The sequence below is a fragment of the Acipenser ruthenus genome, chromosome 15 (genome assembly GCF_902713425.1).
Source record: "Acipenser ruthenus chromosome 15, fAciRut3.2 maternal haplotype, whole genome shotgun sequence".
Lineage (NCBI taxonomy): Eukaryota > Metazoa > Chordata > Actinopteri > Acipenseriformes > Acipenseridae > Acipenser > Acipenser ruthenus.
The window spans coordinates 1,134,181-1,151,927 of record NC_081203.1 but is presented as its reverse complement, the minus strand read 5'-3'; the positions used below and the strand labels follow the sequence as shown (position 1 = coordinate 1,151,927).

The 17,747-nt window shown below is 42.8% G+C and overlaps 1 protein-coding gene across 2 annotated transcripts; it reads right to left on the bottom strand.

The window, feature by feature from the left end:
* Positions 1-431: 431 nt before the first annotated feature.
* LOC117396863 (rab-like protein 6) lies at positions 432-17,743 on the bottom strand. 2 transcript variants are annotated; one of them, XM_033995114.3, is made up of 15 exons: positions 17,452-17,743; positions 15,292-15,426; positions 14,145-14,192; positions 12,103-12,155; positions 11,456-11,547; positions 10,594-10,734; positions 10,171-10,276; positions 8,498-8,601; positions 7,301-7,734; positions 6,292-6,448; positions 5,063-5,245; positions 4,527-4,827; positions 3,784-3,967; positions 3,628-3,686; positions 432-3,380 (listed from the first exon to the last, which is right to left on the bottom strand). In XM_033995114.3, the coding sequence occupies exons 1-15, from the start codon at positions 17,579-17,581 to the stop codon at positions 3,168-3,170; spliced, it is 2,340 nt and encodes a 779-aa protein (XP_033851005.3). In that variant the 5' UTR covers positions 17,582-17,743; the 3' UTR covers positions 432-3,167. The 2 variants fall into 2 exon arrangements, with proteins under 2 accessions (XP_033851005.3, XP_033851006.3); XM_033995115.3 differs by having other exon boundaries at positions 3,784-3,904.
* Positions 17,744-17,747: the final 4 nt, after the last annotated feature.

Below are 17,747 nucleotides of genomic sequence, written 5' to 3'. Positions count from 1 at the left end.
TCAGCGTATTCACCTTGTTTTTCCTGTTGAATGTTATGTCGGCAGATTTTAATCAGTTATCTATACAACACTATACATTTAGAAATCCCTTCCTGTGGGTCAAACTCTTATCCATGGTCTTCCCAGGAACCTGCAGATTTTTTATTTCATTAAAAAAAAAAAAAAAAACAGAGTGTTGAGGAACAGTGATAAAACGTTGCCAACAGGATATGAAATAGCTGTCCCTGGTTACAGTGTATTATTCTTTCTTTAGATCTCAGGGATGAATAGAAATGCTCTTTCATCAGGAAAGGCAGTTTTCCCCTTGCCTATTGTAAGCAGGATTTTAATAACAGCTTTTCAACATTGCAGCGTGAAGAGTCTTGTGTGCAAGTCTGTCATCTGAATCATTATAAGGTTTACAAAGGCTCGGAATGAACACACCACACCAGTTAGGAAGAAAATGTTTTTGCATTTATTAGACAGGCATTTGCAATACGGCTTCACAAACAGTTCTGTGTGCAAATGGAAGCATTGAATGACAAATGTTCTTTATCGATATCCTTTTTCATCTTTTTATTATTATTTTTTTTTGCACACCATCAGAATGGAGCTGAAAAAAAATGCATACACCAGGAATAGCGGTAGTAGGAAAATATCCACAAGTTGATCGTGCTTATAAAATTCATTTAAATCTGTACAGTGAAGACAGATGGCTCCCTGAAATACAGCAGCCCACATGTTGCCTATAATCTAAAGCATGAATGGCTTTCAGGCTTCAAAGAAGCCAGCAGGTGACCTTTTTCTTAATAGTTAGTTAGTGGTCTGATCCATCAAATTGTGCCTTGGAGTCATTTTTGAATGTAGTGCTTTAAAGACAGATGACTTAAGTGGGTTGCACACTTTAACCCACCAAGTACCAAATTCATTGCTTTTCGATAAACAGAATCTGGAAATTGGTGTAATTTGATACATTCTAAATGAATATGCTACCATTCTAAAAGGTGTCAATCTTTTACAAGTGTAAAATGACAAGAATATTTACAACATAATTCCCAGCGTCCCATTTTGAGGGCAGTCAGACCATTTCACGTCGGCTGTGACGCTCGACACACAGAAAAATGTTATCATGAATTAACCGCTACATTTAGACGTACATTTTACGGTTAACAAAATTAGAGGAGTAAGTTATAATAATAACATAATTAAAAGAGAACATTTAATTGTCAGGTAAACATTACAAAGTAGCCTGTCCTCAAATGAGGACAATGGCTCTTGATGGATTAAAAGCACCAAGCCGGGATTGCAACACTGTTCATGGAATCAGAATCTCTGGGGTTGGTAGAGAACGAAAGACCTCAGAGAGTGTATTACCAAAGCCAGTCGTCCCACCCAAGAAATCTGGTCAAGCAGCAATCGCTAGCAGCCTTTACATCCAGGAATTTATTTTATTTTTTTTCAGGTCTTTTGATTCTTACGCAGCAGACAGCTAAATATAGCAAAGCACTTTATACACAGTTAAAAGGCTTCAGGATATATTACATTGGAATAAAAAACAGTACGTCAATAGCGATAAGGGAAGTGAAACAGCGTGGTGATCGAGTTCAATTCTGTAGTCTGCTGATCCAACACTGCAGGTCTGGCTGTCAACTGCATTACCTGTCAGACAAATGATTCTAAAAACAAGACTAATGTTTCGCTTGTGCATTCTGAGAACAACAGGTGTTCCGATTGCTTAGGATTCTGCTCTGGTCATGTAGAATAGTATTAGGGTGCTAAACATTACTGCAGAGAAATTAGTAGGGCACTCCCTTACTACCAGTCGCACCAGGAGATCTAAGCATGTTTTTTTTTTTTTTTTGCTCCAAAAAAAGATACAGAGAAGAGTTCAAAAGGATATGTAGGAGGAGTGTCCGATTCGGAATGGAAGTGCAGTAGTTACCCTGCTTTGGACACACAGTGCAAACAGCAGGATACTCGAATCTGAAAACCTCGAGGAAGTCTGACAGCACGAATTGTTCAAACAAAAACCAGACATGTTTACTTTCAATCGGTTTTTAAAGCAAAAACCAAACAACACACATAAACAAACACAAGTCAGTCACAAATACAAGGTAGCCACGGTTCGGGAGTGCCTGGTCGCACACAATGTGTAGGCTTCTGTACTGCAGTAAAGCCAAGACGTGTCCCGCAGTGTCTGTAACATCATGTTGTTGTAAAAGTTAAACAGCACAGAGCTTTCTAGTTTTCTGTTTCCTCAGCAGGTTTGAGTCCACAGGTATAGATTTCATACAGAAGGCACCTAAGACTGTGCTAAATTTATCAGGATTCAGTATAACACCAGCCTGGTAAATGTAACATTTAAATACTACTTCTGTATGTGTTAATAAAACATGATCGCGCAGTACCAGCATGATATTTTTATTAATCCCTTTCTCTTCGATGTAGTGTTAACTTCCCTGTTTTACAGTGAAAAATATGTTATCGATGTGCAAAGATTTGGATCGGCTTTCAGATAGCATGTCTTTGAAAGCAGGAGCGATCAGGGAAAACTGAAGTGTGCATAATAAAATCAAACATAAAGAAAGAGGCTCCCTTAACATGCCTCTTGTGTCTGTTTATGCTGTGGTTGTAGTAGTATGATTTTACTTCAGCGTAAGCTAGTAAGGACCAGTACTGAAACCAAAGTAGCGGCAATGGTTGGTGATCAGTCTGTCAAGACTGCCATTTACAACAAGCCCCCTTTGAAATTCACAACCAGTATTTTAGATTGTAATCAGAGACCTTACATGTACCACTTTAAACAAGCTCTCCCAAAGGAAACATGTCGATCATGTACAACACATTAGCACGTCCACCCCTGGATTAAAGGGGAATGCTTGTGAAGGTTCTTTGTTTTGTTGAAACATTCTAGAATTGAAAGCGTGGTTCTGGAAGTGGAACGAAAAAAAAAAATCGAACAGACGTCTATTTTCCTTGATTACGGGGGAATCGAGCGCTCCGACAAGTCAAGAAAAAAAAAAAAAAGGGAAATAAACACCACACACAAGGAGTAATAATGGGAAAAAAAACTAAGTAAAACAAGAAAGGTAAAGCCACAGTTGCATTGTTCATCATCGGCTACGGCGAGACAGCTGGGTTCCAGACGAACCACGCCCACGTCCAGCCCTGATTGGACAGTACAGAGTCTAGAGCTCCTCATAGTCCCCGCCCCCGCTCTTTATTGGCCCCTCCACTCCTGCCAGGAAGGCCTCCAGGTCGCCCATCTCGTCTGGTTTCTTGCTCTTCGATTTCTTTTTTTTGTCATCCCCCCCTCCTCCTCCTCCTCCTCCTCCTCCTCCTCTCTCCTCTTTCTCCTTCTTCTTTTGCTTGTGCTTCTTCTTAGTGGCCTTCTCTTCCTCCTGAACGCCCGCAGAGAAGACAGTTCATTGTAAATATCAAAAAAACGACACAAGCATGCAACATTGTTAAAGAAAGGTTTTTAAGCTTTATATTCCAAGTCCTACGCGAAAGCTCAAAAAACAAATACCCAGTTACACTGGAAACTAAATAGTTTAGCAGACAGTCCCTTCCTGTAAATACAAAGCGTGTAGACTTTGAAAGTACGACAAATCCAGAGTGCTAAAGACAGGCAAGATAGACACGTACCTCTTTGCTTTTTTTCTTCTTTTTCTTTTTGTCTTTTGATGAGTGTTTACTGTCTTTATCTGTAGGGGAAAACACAATATATAAAAATCAGTAAAAAAACACAACAGAACCACTCAGGATGAAGGTTATTTTTATAATGTTTTAAGACCAGCTTGCCTGCAGCCTCGTCGCTGCTGTCTCTGAGCTGCACGCTCTTCTCTTCGAAGCCCAGGCCGAACAGGTCAGTGCTGTCTTTGGGTTTGAAGGAGAGGACGCTGGGCTTCAGGGGCTCGGGAACCTTGGAAGGAATGAACTCGTTATCGGAGAGGTCGGAGATTTCATCCCGGACCGGGAACACATCCTGCAAGATTTGAAAAAGAACAGGACTATTGATCTTCCAAACCAGGGGTGTTCAAACTAAGAAACATGATCCGAGTGTTAAAGATTTTACACGTTTAGCCATGCTCAAAAAACAAATACAGATTATTTCAGCCATGGTGTTTATACAGTCGTTTATTAGCTCAATTGATTTCATAGCCAATACCTTTTCTCAAGTCTTTTTGCACGTGTGTAGGTGTTCAATTGATCTACATTGGTGGCAGATCTAAATACTACAGCCTTTAATTCACTCCCTAGCATATTGGTGCAGATTGAAATGTTGGATGCGAGACGTTTGAAATTCGCTGCTCTTGAAGTGAAACAGGGAGAGAAAGTGCAAGGCCACAGCATCTGCTCATGTCATGCTTCACTGACTACAAATTGATGCAGATTCATATTTCCATTGAATAAAAGTTATTTGACCACTACTGCATTGGCGGCGCTAGCGACGCTAGATCAAGCTTTTCTATAGCTGTGCATCACTGGAAGAGGTATGGCTGACCCACGCACGCACGCACTCCAGGTGATTTCTTTCTACTTACCACCTTCTTTATTTGGCTGTCCGATTCCTCGCTGTCAAAGTCTGGGTCGTCCATAACAAAGGAGAGCATCTGCTTAGCCACGGGCCCTTCGAGGTCTGTATCCGAGGACTCTGGCTCCTGGGGGCCACTCTTCTTTTTGGAGCCCGCGGCTGGGGCTGGGGCTGGGGAGGGACTGAGGTGAGTTTTCTGGCTACTGACTTTCTCAGGCCCCAGGGGTTGAGGTAAGTTGACAGCGTCAGGTTTCAGTTCCGTTGTAACAGTCTTAGTTTTGGTCGGTGGCTTTATAGAGTTTTTGGAAGACCTAAAAACAAAGGAAAAAGCAATATCTTTTAAAAAGAGCATCTCATTTTGTGTGAGACACGTCGTATCTCTAGAGAGAATCAATCCAGTATAAACACATTCTTGGCTGGTTTCCCCAGACCCTGCTTAACATTGATCTCGAAGCACCATTAGGAATTCCAAGATGAATGCTAATCAGGGTATTTAAAACCATTAACAAAAGCACTTTGTATCCAACGTGCTGCCCTCCAGCTCACCATTTAGTGTCCTGCCCAGCGCCCGTCCCTCCGCCCCCCTGGTCCTCCTCGTCGCTGGACAGGGTGATGTTCTTGCTGGGGACAGTGGCTATTGGGACAGGCTTGTGGGGGAGCTCGTCATCAGTGTCCAGGTCGTCTTGGAAACCCGCCACCATGGGGTTCTCTCCCCCGTCCTCGCCGTCACTGCGAGTGGGAATGGACAGCGTGTTACTGCAGAGCACTCACTGACGCTCCAGGATTTAATATGCACTTATGTAAAAACGAGGGAGAATTTTAAATAACACAGGGTGACAATAAAAGGTGCAGATAAGCTTCTCCATAACCTTAACTGCCCTGGAGCTGCTACTGAGCTCAATCTCCCTGTTCTGTGTGTGACAGAGCGAAGGAATGATCCAATTAGCTAGTCCACTGATGATGTTGGTCTGGCCTGAAGCATTTGATGCATGTATGTATAGGACAGGATCAGACATGTGGGCATGATTACTTCTCCGTTAGCAGAGTTATTGTCACTTTGGGAAGGCCAGCTCATGTCATGTGTGGAGGGGAAATTGAGAGCCATATCCTGGTGTTAAGAACCATAAGTGTTGAAACTGCAATCCCAAACCTCACGGTATAAAAATGACAACGCGAGAATGGGCTAAAATCCCCCTTTGCCTCACTTTAAGGATCATTAACCGAGGAGTAAAGCACAGAGTATCTTCCTTGTGAGCAGAGAGATAGTGAGAAACACTTCAGCTGCCAGAGAGATGTCTGCTCAGAATTACGAGTCATTTTTTAATTGCCACAATACTCGCTTATTAAGCACTGCCAATAGAAGTGCATGATCCAGATCAATTGCAAAACTAATAGACACTAGAAACTAATAATACATAATAACAGCTGAACTGCATTTCAGTCAACAGCATCACAAATCGACTCCATCAACTTTACAGCAGCAGCTTCACAGAAGCACATTCACACACAGCGGGTGAGTTTACAGACGCTGCCGTCCTGCTCCCTGTGACACCAGGTTGCTGAAAGACAGATTACTGAGCCCAGAGGAAGGTGCAAAAGCATTTAAAGCTCAATTTATGGAAAGCACACTAAGGCAGCGTAACATACAAGGTTCCAGCTTAGACCCGCTAGCTTAAAATCAGACCGATCCTAGAAGGCTTTAGCTTAGCTGCTAGAAGCCCAGAATGGCCGAACCTGCAGTAGGAGTGGTCTGGGTTGTCAGACAGCTCCTTTACCTGTCGCTGTCGTGGCTGGCCCGTGGCTGGGCCTGGGGTTTGACCTTGTCCTTCTGAGGGGTGGTGTCCTCAAGGAAGCTGCGGTCCAAGCCGTCGTCCGGAACAAAGTCGTCCACGCTCTTCACAATGCCCTCCGTGGGAGCCGGGAGCGAGGACTCTGCAACATGTACACGTTTACATGGCACCCTTAGTTTCACCTGCATCCAGTTTAAACTCAGTACGAAATTGCACAGAGAACTTGCCATTTATCTAAATTCGATTATTCCTCTCCGATGACCCAGCCGCGAGATCTCATTTATTTAAAAAGAAAAATCAATGTGCTTCTCTGTTCAGGTGATATACTGCAACCCCTGGACAGGATCTGCAATGCAGCAGCACCAGGGGTTTGCAGAGTAGCTGCTCTGGCTGCTAAGAACGGTGCAATAAATGAAAGTGCAGCTTTGAATGTCAACAGACTTATTGTTGCTATTAAAGCAATAACATTTACAGGCTACTTGAATCAATATTAATAACATGCAATCACTTTGAATTCTGCAATGAAAAGATTTACACCTCAATAAAAACCATTCTGTTGTAAGGGTCTGTTAATGATGCCATTACAACTACTACTGGATATTGCTTACAAAAAATAAATAATAACTGATGTATATTTATTTAGTCTAAGATTCAAGAGATGTTTCTATTCATTTGGGATAGGTCATTTTAGGAGAATTTAAACTTTTAGCTTTTTTTTTTTTTTTTTTTGACACAGCTGCAGGGATATAAATAAGACTCCCATTGCATAGCGGTTTCACCCATTCCAGGTTTTACTATGAGCTTGATTAGCTACAGTATATAAGTAATAAGCTCAGGAGTGTCTTATTAAACCAGGAATGGATCAAACTGCTATGCAAAGGGAGTTTTATTTCAATCTCTGAACTAGTTTGCAAAGCAGCAGATTGTGCTAGAATTTGCCGTCTCTTACTTCCATGCTTCGTTTGATCTAGCCTGGACGCCTCTCTGTACTCACCGGGTTTGTTAGTGGGGATCTCGGGGGTGGAAGAGGAGCCGAAGAGCCTGGAGATGATGCTTCGTTTCTGGGGAGGGGGTACGGGGGTGGCTGCAGCGGACGGAAAGGGTGCTGGAGAGAGGGACGGGACGGGGGGAGAGGGCTCCTGTGCTTGCGCAGGAGGAGGAGGAGGTGCCGCTGCTTGCTGCGCTGTCTGGATCTCAGCCGCAGGGAGCGCTGTGCCTGTCATGGCCAGGGGAGGTGGGGAGGGCGAGGACACTGTGAGCAGTGTCTGGGTGGGAGGGAGGGGTTGGGGGGTCCCCGGGCTAGAGTTCTCTGTGGAGGCTCCGTTCGGAGGGATGATGGGGGACTGGGACCCCGACGACGGGCTCTGTCCGTTGGTTGGTACAGGAGAGGCGTAGCCTTTGCTGCGCGATTCCATCATTTCAAGGAAACTGCAGAAAAAAAGAAGTGTAGTGAGTGTGTGGGTACAGTGTTGTACAGTGCAATGAAACAGCTTGCTTTTGTCTGCTTTGTCTCCTACAGCACTCTTGTAATACAGTAGTCCCCACCCCCTCCAAACCACTGTGGGAGGATTAAAAGATCATTTTAAAGCCTGCATTCTTTACATTGCACAATAAACACTGTACTAAAGCTAGTGAAGATACTGGATAGTCCCAGCTTTGCTGTACTCGGTACGCTATTTCAACTCCAAGGACAATGAGGTTGTTCATAACATGTGCCAGTGCTGATCAGATAAAGAAAAAGCAAGTGCTGACTCAAATAACCTTGCACAATAGCTTCCAGGCTCCACCAGAGGGAGCTCTCTCCAAGCCTGAGGTTTAGCAGCGTTGAGAATTGTGGGGTAGAAATCCTCCAGACAGCCTCTTGGAATTACCCAGCATCGCATTTCAATGACTACAGCACTGATGCCAGAAATAAATGAATTGGATAATCTTTCTAGTGTCAGTCTATATCCCTCCCCAAGCTAGGCTGGCAACACCAACAAGCATGGCTTCGTTTTAAGTAAACTAGTTACATGCATGCTCTTTTTTTTTTTGTAGAATGCAAATAGCGGTACTTCTGTACATACAAAGTGTCATGATGCGTGCATGCTGCAGTGGTGCATGTGTGCAGGTAGCGTGCACGGTGCAGTGGAGTGCAAGTCCTGTAGATGTGTGCACCCCAGTGGGGTGTAAAGGACGGCCGCTCACGTACATCTCGTAGTTCTGATCCTCGGTCTCTTGCTGGACAGTCAGCTCCTCCAGGGTGGCATCGATATCCAACTGATTGGTCTCCAGCTGCCGTAGCAACGTCTCTCTCTGCGGGCGACAGCGGAAACAAAGCTCAGGCCAGGCTGCTCTAACCCAGCCCCCGACGAACTGATACAGCAACAGGGCGAAACAACACCTCCCCGAGCTCCATCAATTATGAAGGAGAGGAACCTTGCAAAGCGAATCAGGCCTTGCTTGCTTTACAGAGTACGTTGAGGATATACCAGGATGACTTCCAGTGGATTTAAACTGATATAAAATGTAGTTTTAATAATGAATTGCATGTGGGCTCTTCAGAACAATTCAGCTACTGTACTGCAGTTGCAATTTAATAGTTTTTTTTAAGCAGCATAGCTTGAGATGCTGTCAATACAGTGGTGACCTGAGTAGCTAGCCCAGCTCCTTCAATCTGTATTCATTGCATGAAATGAATCCTGGAGCATAAAAAAAAAAGGCAGCTTGTGTATTTAAAGATTGATGAGCTATGGCTATGAAAACACAGCTGATGAGTCCAGTACACACCGAATGCGACTTTCACATAGGAAAAAGTCTGATAACTACATATAAAAAATTGCACCAGTTTTTTTTTTATAGATGATCTTTGGATCCCTCTCCTGATATTCAATTTGAAAAAAAAGATTGGCTGTTATATGTTGTTGTTTATTGTATTTCCTCGGGCAGTACGAGCAATTTGCAGGGATACACTTCAAAAGGATTATATTTAATCTGGAACCCAATCCCGAAGGCAAAAATAATGGCAGCTGGCCACAATATAACAAACCTCTCCCGCTGCTGCAGTGCCACTTGCACTGCAGTAACCCCCTGGAAATCTTAAATAACTGGAACCAGAGGAACCAGCTCCAGAAACAAAAGGGGCTCCTAAACCAGCACCATCAATCTCGTACCGGATTCTCATTCTGTGCACTACACAGGTGTGCCTTAGAAATCAAGCCTGCCAAACCTCTTTCACTGCACTCGAACACACTGAATCACTGCAGGGACTCACGTGAGACTTTGGGTAACTGGGGTTGAAGCATTAAGGTTCCCGCAATGAAAATGCCTACTTTAGAATGATTAGAAGGATGATCTTTCATAGATAATATATCAACATCAATTAATAAGGTTGTGTGCCACACGTTGAAGCCACTGCATTATATAGTGAGCTATGAGATTTAATCCTTAAATATCATATCTTAAATGGTACATCCTGATCCCTTTTCTACTCCAGGATTTGCAGACAGGATCACAGGGTCTAATGCTTTCTTTTGGGATTTCTGTTCCACAGTCTGCTAAAAGGCTTAACTCAAGCAAACCTCTGACTCACACGAGTATTTACAGCAGAGTCTCTGGTCTGCAGTAGCTGCAGGACAGTCCAAGGAACCTATTAATGCTTGCATTTGGATTCTGCTTTGCCTTTCCTAACTACCTTGCTTGAGACCCTAAACCAATGGTATACAACTGAGTTTAAAATGCATGCATCTGCAGCATAATAATGTTCCCCACACCAAGAACGACAATACAATACTGTAAATTACAAACTTTTTTTGGATCATAGACAGGAATGCGATTTGAGATTTGAAGGAGGAGCATGCAGTACAATAGAAGGTGATAACTCACCTGCAGCTGCAGGAAGGGTATATTGAAAAATCTGTGCAAATATTTTAAACCAAAGCCGTTCCTCATTGAAGACTCAGCGTAGTGAATGTAAGATGAACCAGGGGGTCTGCACAAAGAACAAGGGATGAAAAGCACTTTGCTTAAAACAGCCTGCCTTCTAGTGTTCCAGACAGTGCAGTAAACATATAATCCACAGGCAGATTTATCAAGAAACTTGGATTCTACCTTTCAGTTAACAAGCTGCAATTACAACTTTGTGCAACGTGTGGCACTGTATGCTATGCAATACTACCCATAGACGCAAAACAACTTTCAAGATGAATATCACTAGATATCATAATGCGTTTTGTATCACCTCTATTATTATTACAAGTACAATGATTATTACCATGATGATGATGATCATGATGATTATTACTGTACCTGTTCATGCTGACGATGAAGTCTCGAATGTCGTCGGGCAGGATGACTCTGTGCTCCCCCATGTCCCGGTGGTTTCCCAGCACACACACTGGGACGTGGTTCGGCACTTTGGGAAGCTCCCGCAGGATGTAATTGAACGTCCTTGACAAAGACGGCAACATCACAGATACGTTTTAATGGCTAGAACGATTTTGTTAAAACAGGCAAAATTACAACTTTTTTTTTTTGTATGCAATTTATTAAATGGAACACATTGGATTTTGAGCAGGCTCTGACCAACTGCATGATCTACGGATTTCGTTTCTGTAAGGTATCGAGCCGTTTGTTTGTTTGCATCAGGCTAAAAGGGCACTAGGATAGCCACAGCACTAAAAGCTAAGCAACTCAACCCCCCATGCCTCTCTCTCAGATGGGAATCCTGTTACAGGCTTGTGTAATGGAGACTAGCACACTGCAAAACTGGCAGCTAGGAAGGGTTATCTGGTGCACGATGCGTCGTACAGATAAAGCTGGAACGTTTGCTGAAAAACAAAAACTCCCTTTCTGTTACAGTACTGTTACCTACTCCCAGCCGAGATCACAGAGTTCAAATGTAAACAGTACAAGTAGGAAAGCGTTGTTAAACTGCATCCAGTTCAAACTTCAGCCCTGGGGAGTTCATGCAGAGAATCCTGTCACTAAACACAACTACAAAATAGCAGGTTTGTAAGTTACATGGCAGAAACGTTTTGCTTGTGTTAAGAATGTCTTCCTGTTCTGGTAAACAGGGCAGGCAGTTTCATTTCCCTACAGGGCCGGTCGCATGGAGATTCTGCCTGCCGTGTTAGTGTATTAATCAGGGCGAGCAGGCTGTCCTCCTTACCACTGCTTCGTGATGTCAAACATCATTATGACTCCGTTACAATTCTTGTACACATCCAGAAACTCAGCATCCAGGGCCATCTCATTTTCAGACTGCAGACACAGTAAAACAATATTTCAGATCCATATTTGAATGCCTCCCCTCCCAGCTCCAGTTTAAAGATCCCAGTTTAAGTAAGTCCCACAGTAACAGGTTTCAGTTCACGGCTGCTTCGTCACCACCAGCTCACAGCGACTGAACAGAACTACAGTGTGGTTCAACTCCAGCCTTGCCACACTGCCGCTACTTATCTGAAACTGAATTGCTTTTATTGCTATTTTGCTTGGAAACACAAATATTGAGTCCTGCATTTCAATTACAAGGAGTTTAGATTACAAAGATTAATTCTTTGTTATAAATTTTTTTTGTGAAAGTGAGTTTTTTGCTACTAATTCTGTAACACTGTCTTAAATCGGGGTCTGTGAAACCACCATACCAGTTTTATTTTCCTTTTAAAATAAACTGTGCAAAAACTACTTTGGGGTAAATCCCTTGATAAATCTGTTCATGTGTTTCGTACACAATATACATTTATACTTAAAAACCACGCTGATGCCGATTAAGGCATCTTTGTATTCTGTGAGTTCCCATCAGGGTATTTGTCTTACCTCCTGGGGCTCGTTTTCCACTTTCAAACTGTCTCCTCGCTTCTTGCTTTTGCCTGCAGCATAAAACAGTTAGGCCAAAAGATTTTCTTCAGAAAGTCGCCCTGCAACCCTGTGGGAATGACTTGAGGTAGACAGAGTCTGTGTAATACCAACGAGTCTAAAGAAGGGGTTGCGGCTCCATTAAAGAACACCGCTGTTTAAAATACTGTTACCATGCATGAGAGAAATAAAACAAATGGGAACCAGAGGGGTACAGAACTGGCGTTTATGATGCAAACAGGCGATTTATAAACAATGATTTCCTTTCTGACAAGTGAAAGCATGCTTGGCCACAAGTCACAAACGCCTTCCAATTTTCTACAGTGCAGAATTGTAAATATTTATAAAAGTGTAAGTTTAAATTTACGTAGACCCACAACAAAACATACTTTTTTTTTTAATCAATTTTCATTTCGTAAGTAATTTCGTAGCTTTTCAATTTAATATATATATTATTTTTTTTCATTGCATGCTGTGCCTTTAACAAACGAGATAGCGTCGAACAGATGAATAACAGACTACCTCTTTGTGTCCACAAACTACGTGGCACTGAGCAAAGGCCTACCTCTGTGTCACTCAGATAATACAAAAGGCACAATGAAAATGGAAATTCAGCAAAGACAAACAGTCTGAATAAACTTGAGTCTACAGCTAAGACAGCTCTCAACTACAGCATCAGGCATAGGGAATTTGTGACCTGAACCAAAGTGGAAAAGGGCATGAAAAGAAAAGAAAACTGGATAGCAGATGAAAAATCACGAGCAGACAAAATCAATGACAAGAAGTTAATGATAGAATCGACAAGGTTTTAACCACAGATTGGGGGGGGGGTGACCATGCATGCAAAAACCTTAAAATATTTCAAATAAGTAAAGGGGTTGGTGAAATAAAATTAGGAACCATCTGCCATATGTAGCACACCCGTCTGCGTAAACAGGGCTGATTCATTGGGTATGCAATGCAATTCTGTAATATATCAAAGCTGCACCTCCCTGTCCCAACAGACAGTAGAGACAGAATGTGATTGAGAGCAGACTGGAGTTGCTTGGTGGGCAGTTGCTTCAATATACAAGACATCCCAAATAAACATAACAGACAACTTCTGTGGAGGAATTTGAGGCATCAGATCAAACGAGTGCCATCCTACCTCCTATTGACAGCGTTATGCTCCTAATTATTTGCCCACCCCTTCTACACATACATTTGGTTTATGCATAGGTAAATATCAAGGGTGTGTGACCTACAGGTTGCGAATGCTAGATGATCATATAATTCAGACAAACGTATGTGCCAACAGGTTTAAATAAACATGGACTCTTTCTTAGTCATCTCTAGAATGACACGTGTACAGTAACAGCCTTACTTGATGAAAGGGTGGGGAGCAAGAAGGGGTGCAGATATAGGGGACTGGTGAAAGTACAGTGTGAAGTCACCTGTGTCACATGGTGTCATTTTAAGGAAAGCTATAGTAATAGTAGGTGTAGTAATTTCGCATTTTGGGTTAAGTGTAGCAGCTGTGCAGTAGCATTGTAAACATGCTAATATTTCTGCCTGCTGAAGAGACAGACTTACAGTTAAAACGTTAGTTCACTGAATTAAGTTTCTTTCAGTAGTTCTAAAAATGCCCAAATGCTGACGGTCACTCAGGCTACCTAGAGCCTGAGGGAACTATGTACAAAACCATCTCCACAGCAGGGTAGTGAATTTCAATTAATCATCAGCTGCACTGGAGAGGAGCCGTAAGCACAGTGCTCGAGGATGACTGGGCTTTTAAAAGGGGCTGTCGAGAACCGATTGTGATTCTTATTACAAAAACGAAGGGGCCTGTCTGGAACCTGTTAAGGAAGTCCCAACCGCACAGCAGCGTCTCCAATTTGCAGTTACTTTTCAATGGCTCCGGCAGTGCTCCCCATGCCTGCACTCTGCAGCACCTGTTATTCTTCCTATTAAAAGCAGCTGGTTTGCAGTGCTGTAGCTACTCCAGCTCTCTGCTGATCGCTCACCTTTGTCGACCACGTCCCACACTTCGACCTTGACAACATCATCTGTTGCTGTAAAAGAAACAGAAATAAATCAGAGTCACAGCTACAGCCATGAGCCCAGGATCAGCGTCTTAAATTAAATGACAACGACATATTTCAGATGGATAAAAGAAAAAAAAAAAAAGTGAGCAATAGCATCGGTTTAATTTTGTTTTATAAACAAAAAAAAGGAACTAAATTACCGCTAGGCAAATTGATTCACTTCTGTATTACGAGACATCAATCTTGGTGCATCAGCTTTGTACAAGGTCTCTGCAGATTTCTTCAGCAGGCCATTAGGGAAAGTGCTTGTTATTTGTACTCAAAAAGATCTTCTTGGCACACTGTCCAGAATTAGCTAATGCACCCAGACCAGCGCACAGGCCCTGGCTTTCAATTAAACACTTGGCTCTCAGACTGGAACCCACATATTTGGCAAGCAAGCAAGTCCCGTCCCGTCCCCCATACCAGCATTATTAGGAACTTATTGCTGCTTCTACAATATCTGACAAAATTGTTCAGCTGCAGTAAAAGCAATATAAATGTGCCTGCACTTGAAGGTACAGACATTAAGTTTGATCTTACGCTGTTGTAAAGATATGTGGCTCCCCACTGAACAGAACTGTCACCGAAATGCCAGAGACTGCCAAAAGCTTTTATGTCCATTATGTTACATATAATTTACTTTCAAACGAGAAAAATGCTTTCTTTAGATAACGTAGAAGAAAAGCTGGGACAGGCATTATCTCCTAGTCTATGCAAAGCGTTCTCCTCATTATTTGTTTATTTAGCAGACACCTTTATCCAAGGCGATTTACAGGAAACTAGGGTGTGTGAACTATGCATCAGCTGCAGAGTCACTTACAATTACGTCTCACCCGGAAGACGGAGCACAAGGAGGTTAAGTGACTTGCTCAGGGTCACACAATGAGTCAGTGGCTGAGGTGGGATTTGAACCGGGGACCTCCTGGTTACAAGCCCTTTTCTTTAACCACTGGCAATTCCCAACCCTGAACCGCTCCAGAGTTTACCAGGAGCTGCATCTGAGTTTATTGCTTGCTCAGGTGTGACAGCAGTCCATGCTCGTGGTAAAACCTGGGACTGGATCCAGCCCTGCTGTGTCACTTACTCTTGTAGTTCCAGTGAATGCTGGTGACCTGGATCTCCTGGGTGGGCAGGTACTCCTCCAGAAACTTCTTGCCCTGGAGCCGGTGCCAGAGCGTGCTCTTGCCTGTGTTTCTGTCTCCCCGGATCACTATCTTCACTGCAGGGAGAAGCACACACGCACATGGGGGGTTAAAGGAGGGGTCATGGAACAATACCTCAAGCAGACCTACTGGACTGTATAGCACCAGTGGCTCTGGCCAACGGTCAATTAACTAATGAAGTACTTGACTGGAACAGACGTGACCTGTTTAGAAAAAACGCAGATATCGCAGGACGAAAAGGATTCTGCCTGCCGACCTGAACTACCTTTTTAAAAATATGTTACCAACTTAAAAGTGCTAGCAGACCCAAGCTAAACACCTCCATAGTTACCTGGATCTTTCTATGCATTAGTTAAGTAATACATTGACCCCAGTCCGTTCAGAGCAGATTGCCGTCACCTTATCGTTTTAGTCATTGCTAAACATGACCAACTTTGCCAACCCTGGCTACACTGTACAGATATGTCTTATTGAAATCATAGTAAAATCAGGAATGGATCAAACTGCTATGCAATGGGAGTCATATTCCAATCAAGGAATAGTATTTATACACACACACAAATAAAAAAAAGTGTTATGAACAATTCATTTCCAAAGCAACATATTATCTAGTCAGCAGCAATCTTCATATGAAGATTGTCTTTTCCTCCCTTCAGACTGTTCATCCTCACACGCTGACAAGAGCTTTCCTATATTATGCATGAGGCTCATCATGAGGTATCAATATCAAAATGCAAATCCACTTAAGGCGGCATTTCTGTAAACGCTGATTCTTAAATCGGGGTAAACGGTTTTAGCCTCGCAGGAGGGAACAGTGGAATTCAGCAGTCAGCACCGAATCCAATAGACTGTGGAATTAAGAATCTCAATAGAATTACAAGCAAGCGTGACGAAGACAGAGCTGCATCTGTTTAGAATTCAGTCTTCTTAGAACCCTCCAACATTCCCTATACAATATCCTGTGACTGTTCTTTAGAGTGCCTGCTCCTTCTTTTCTCTATTAAAGCCAGTGATGCAGTCAGAACATTTCCCAGGTCAGCAGCCAAGGCTGTCACCCTGAGGAAAGGCTTGCATTTAAAGCAAAACTGGAGGAAGCAATATTACTGAAGCTTAGCTAGAAAATTCACTCAGCAAAAAAAGAGAAACTGAGTGTCTGTTTTGATAGTTACAGCACCCGATTTACTAAAGAAATTCAAGCACAAGCTATCACAAGTATAATTGAAAGCAGAGTTTTCTTTCTTTCTTTTTTTAAACCGCTACCAGCATTTGACACCATCGCCGGAGATTTGGTGACACCGTACCCTCATAGCTTTGTGAAACCCTGAGCCCGTCTCCGTTAGGCGATCAGATGATCCCTGCATTATTTAAAACAACACAGGGCCTTCGATTTCAGGGCAAATAAGAGGGAGGAGGAGGACCGATGAGAAAATGCAGGATTGTTAAGATCATGGGGTGCTGCTCTGCAGGCTGTGTTGTGTCATCAGAAGTCTTTTTTAAGAACGAAACACTTGAGATTGTTGGATTTTGTTGACCATGCTTTTTACTGCACGGTTTGGTATTTTTCTGCAATCAGCCAAGCTACTGCATCAAAAAAACAATAATCTCTGCAATCAGCATTATTTTCCCTATGTTCAGTTTTTTCAAACTTGGGACCAATGTAAAGTTACACTTTAAATTCAATCAACAAGAAAAATTATATATGCCGGCAACATTCATTTCGGTGTGTCCCACGTAAACAGCTGCTTTACCTACCCAGAGAAAACTATGAATATATTACATGGGTTTTCTTGTAGAGATTCTAGACTACAGTAGGCACTGATGCAAAAGCACATGTTTTGCATCTATTTAAACTACAGCTTGTATTTCCCTGCCGCTGTACACTGCAAGAGGGACATGGACAGATCCGGTTTTATAAAATAGAGCTAATGCATGCCCTTTGACATGCATTACGTCAGCACCCCATACTAGACTCAGTGTTTAAACCAGGCAATTTGTAATTACAGTCAAGCCTTACATCCGCGCTGTTATATCAATGAGTAAATGCTTCAGTTTCAACAGGTAGCTGTGGCTGTTTTACTTACTGTTATACTGAACCCCCTTGGCGAACCTCCTCTGCAGATTCTGGTTCATGGACTGCAGTCCGGCTGGGATGTTCTTATCCCTTACCTGCCCGGGTTCTGAACCCACCAGCTTCTTCAGGGCCGAAAACATCTTGAGGGGGGAAAAAGGCTTTAGCTACACCCTCTTCTCAAGAGAAAATGAACCCACAACAATCTGTATCTGCACAGAGCAGTCAGTCGGTTCTAGTGGTCTAGAACTTGAAACTAAACAGCTTCAATATCTAGACAAAGTCATCCAGAGGAAACGTATCATCTGC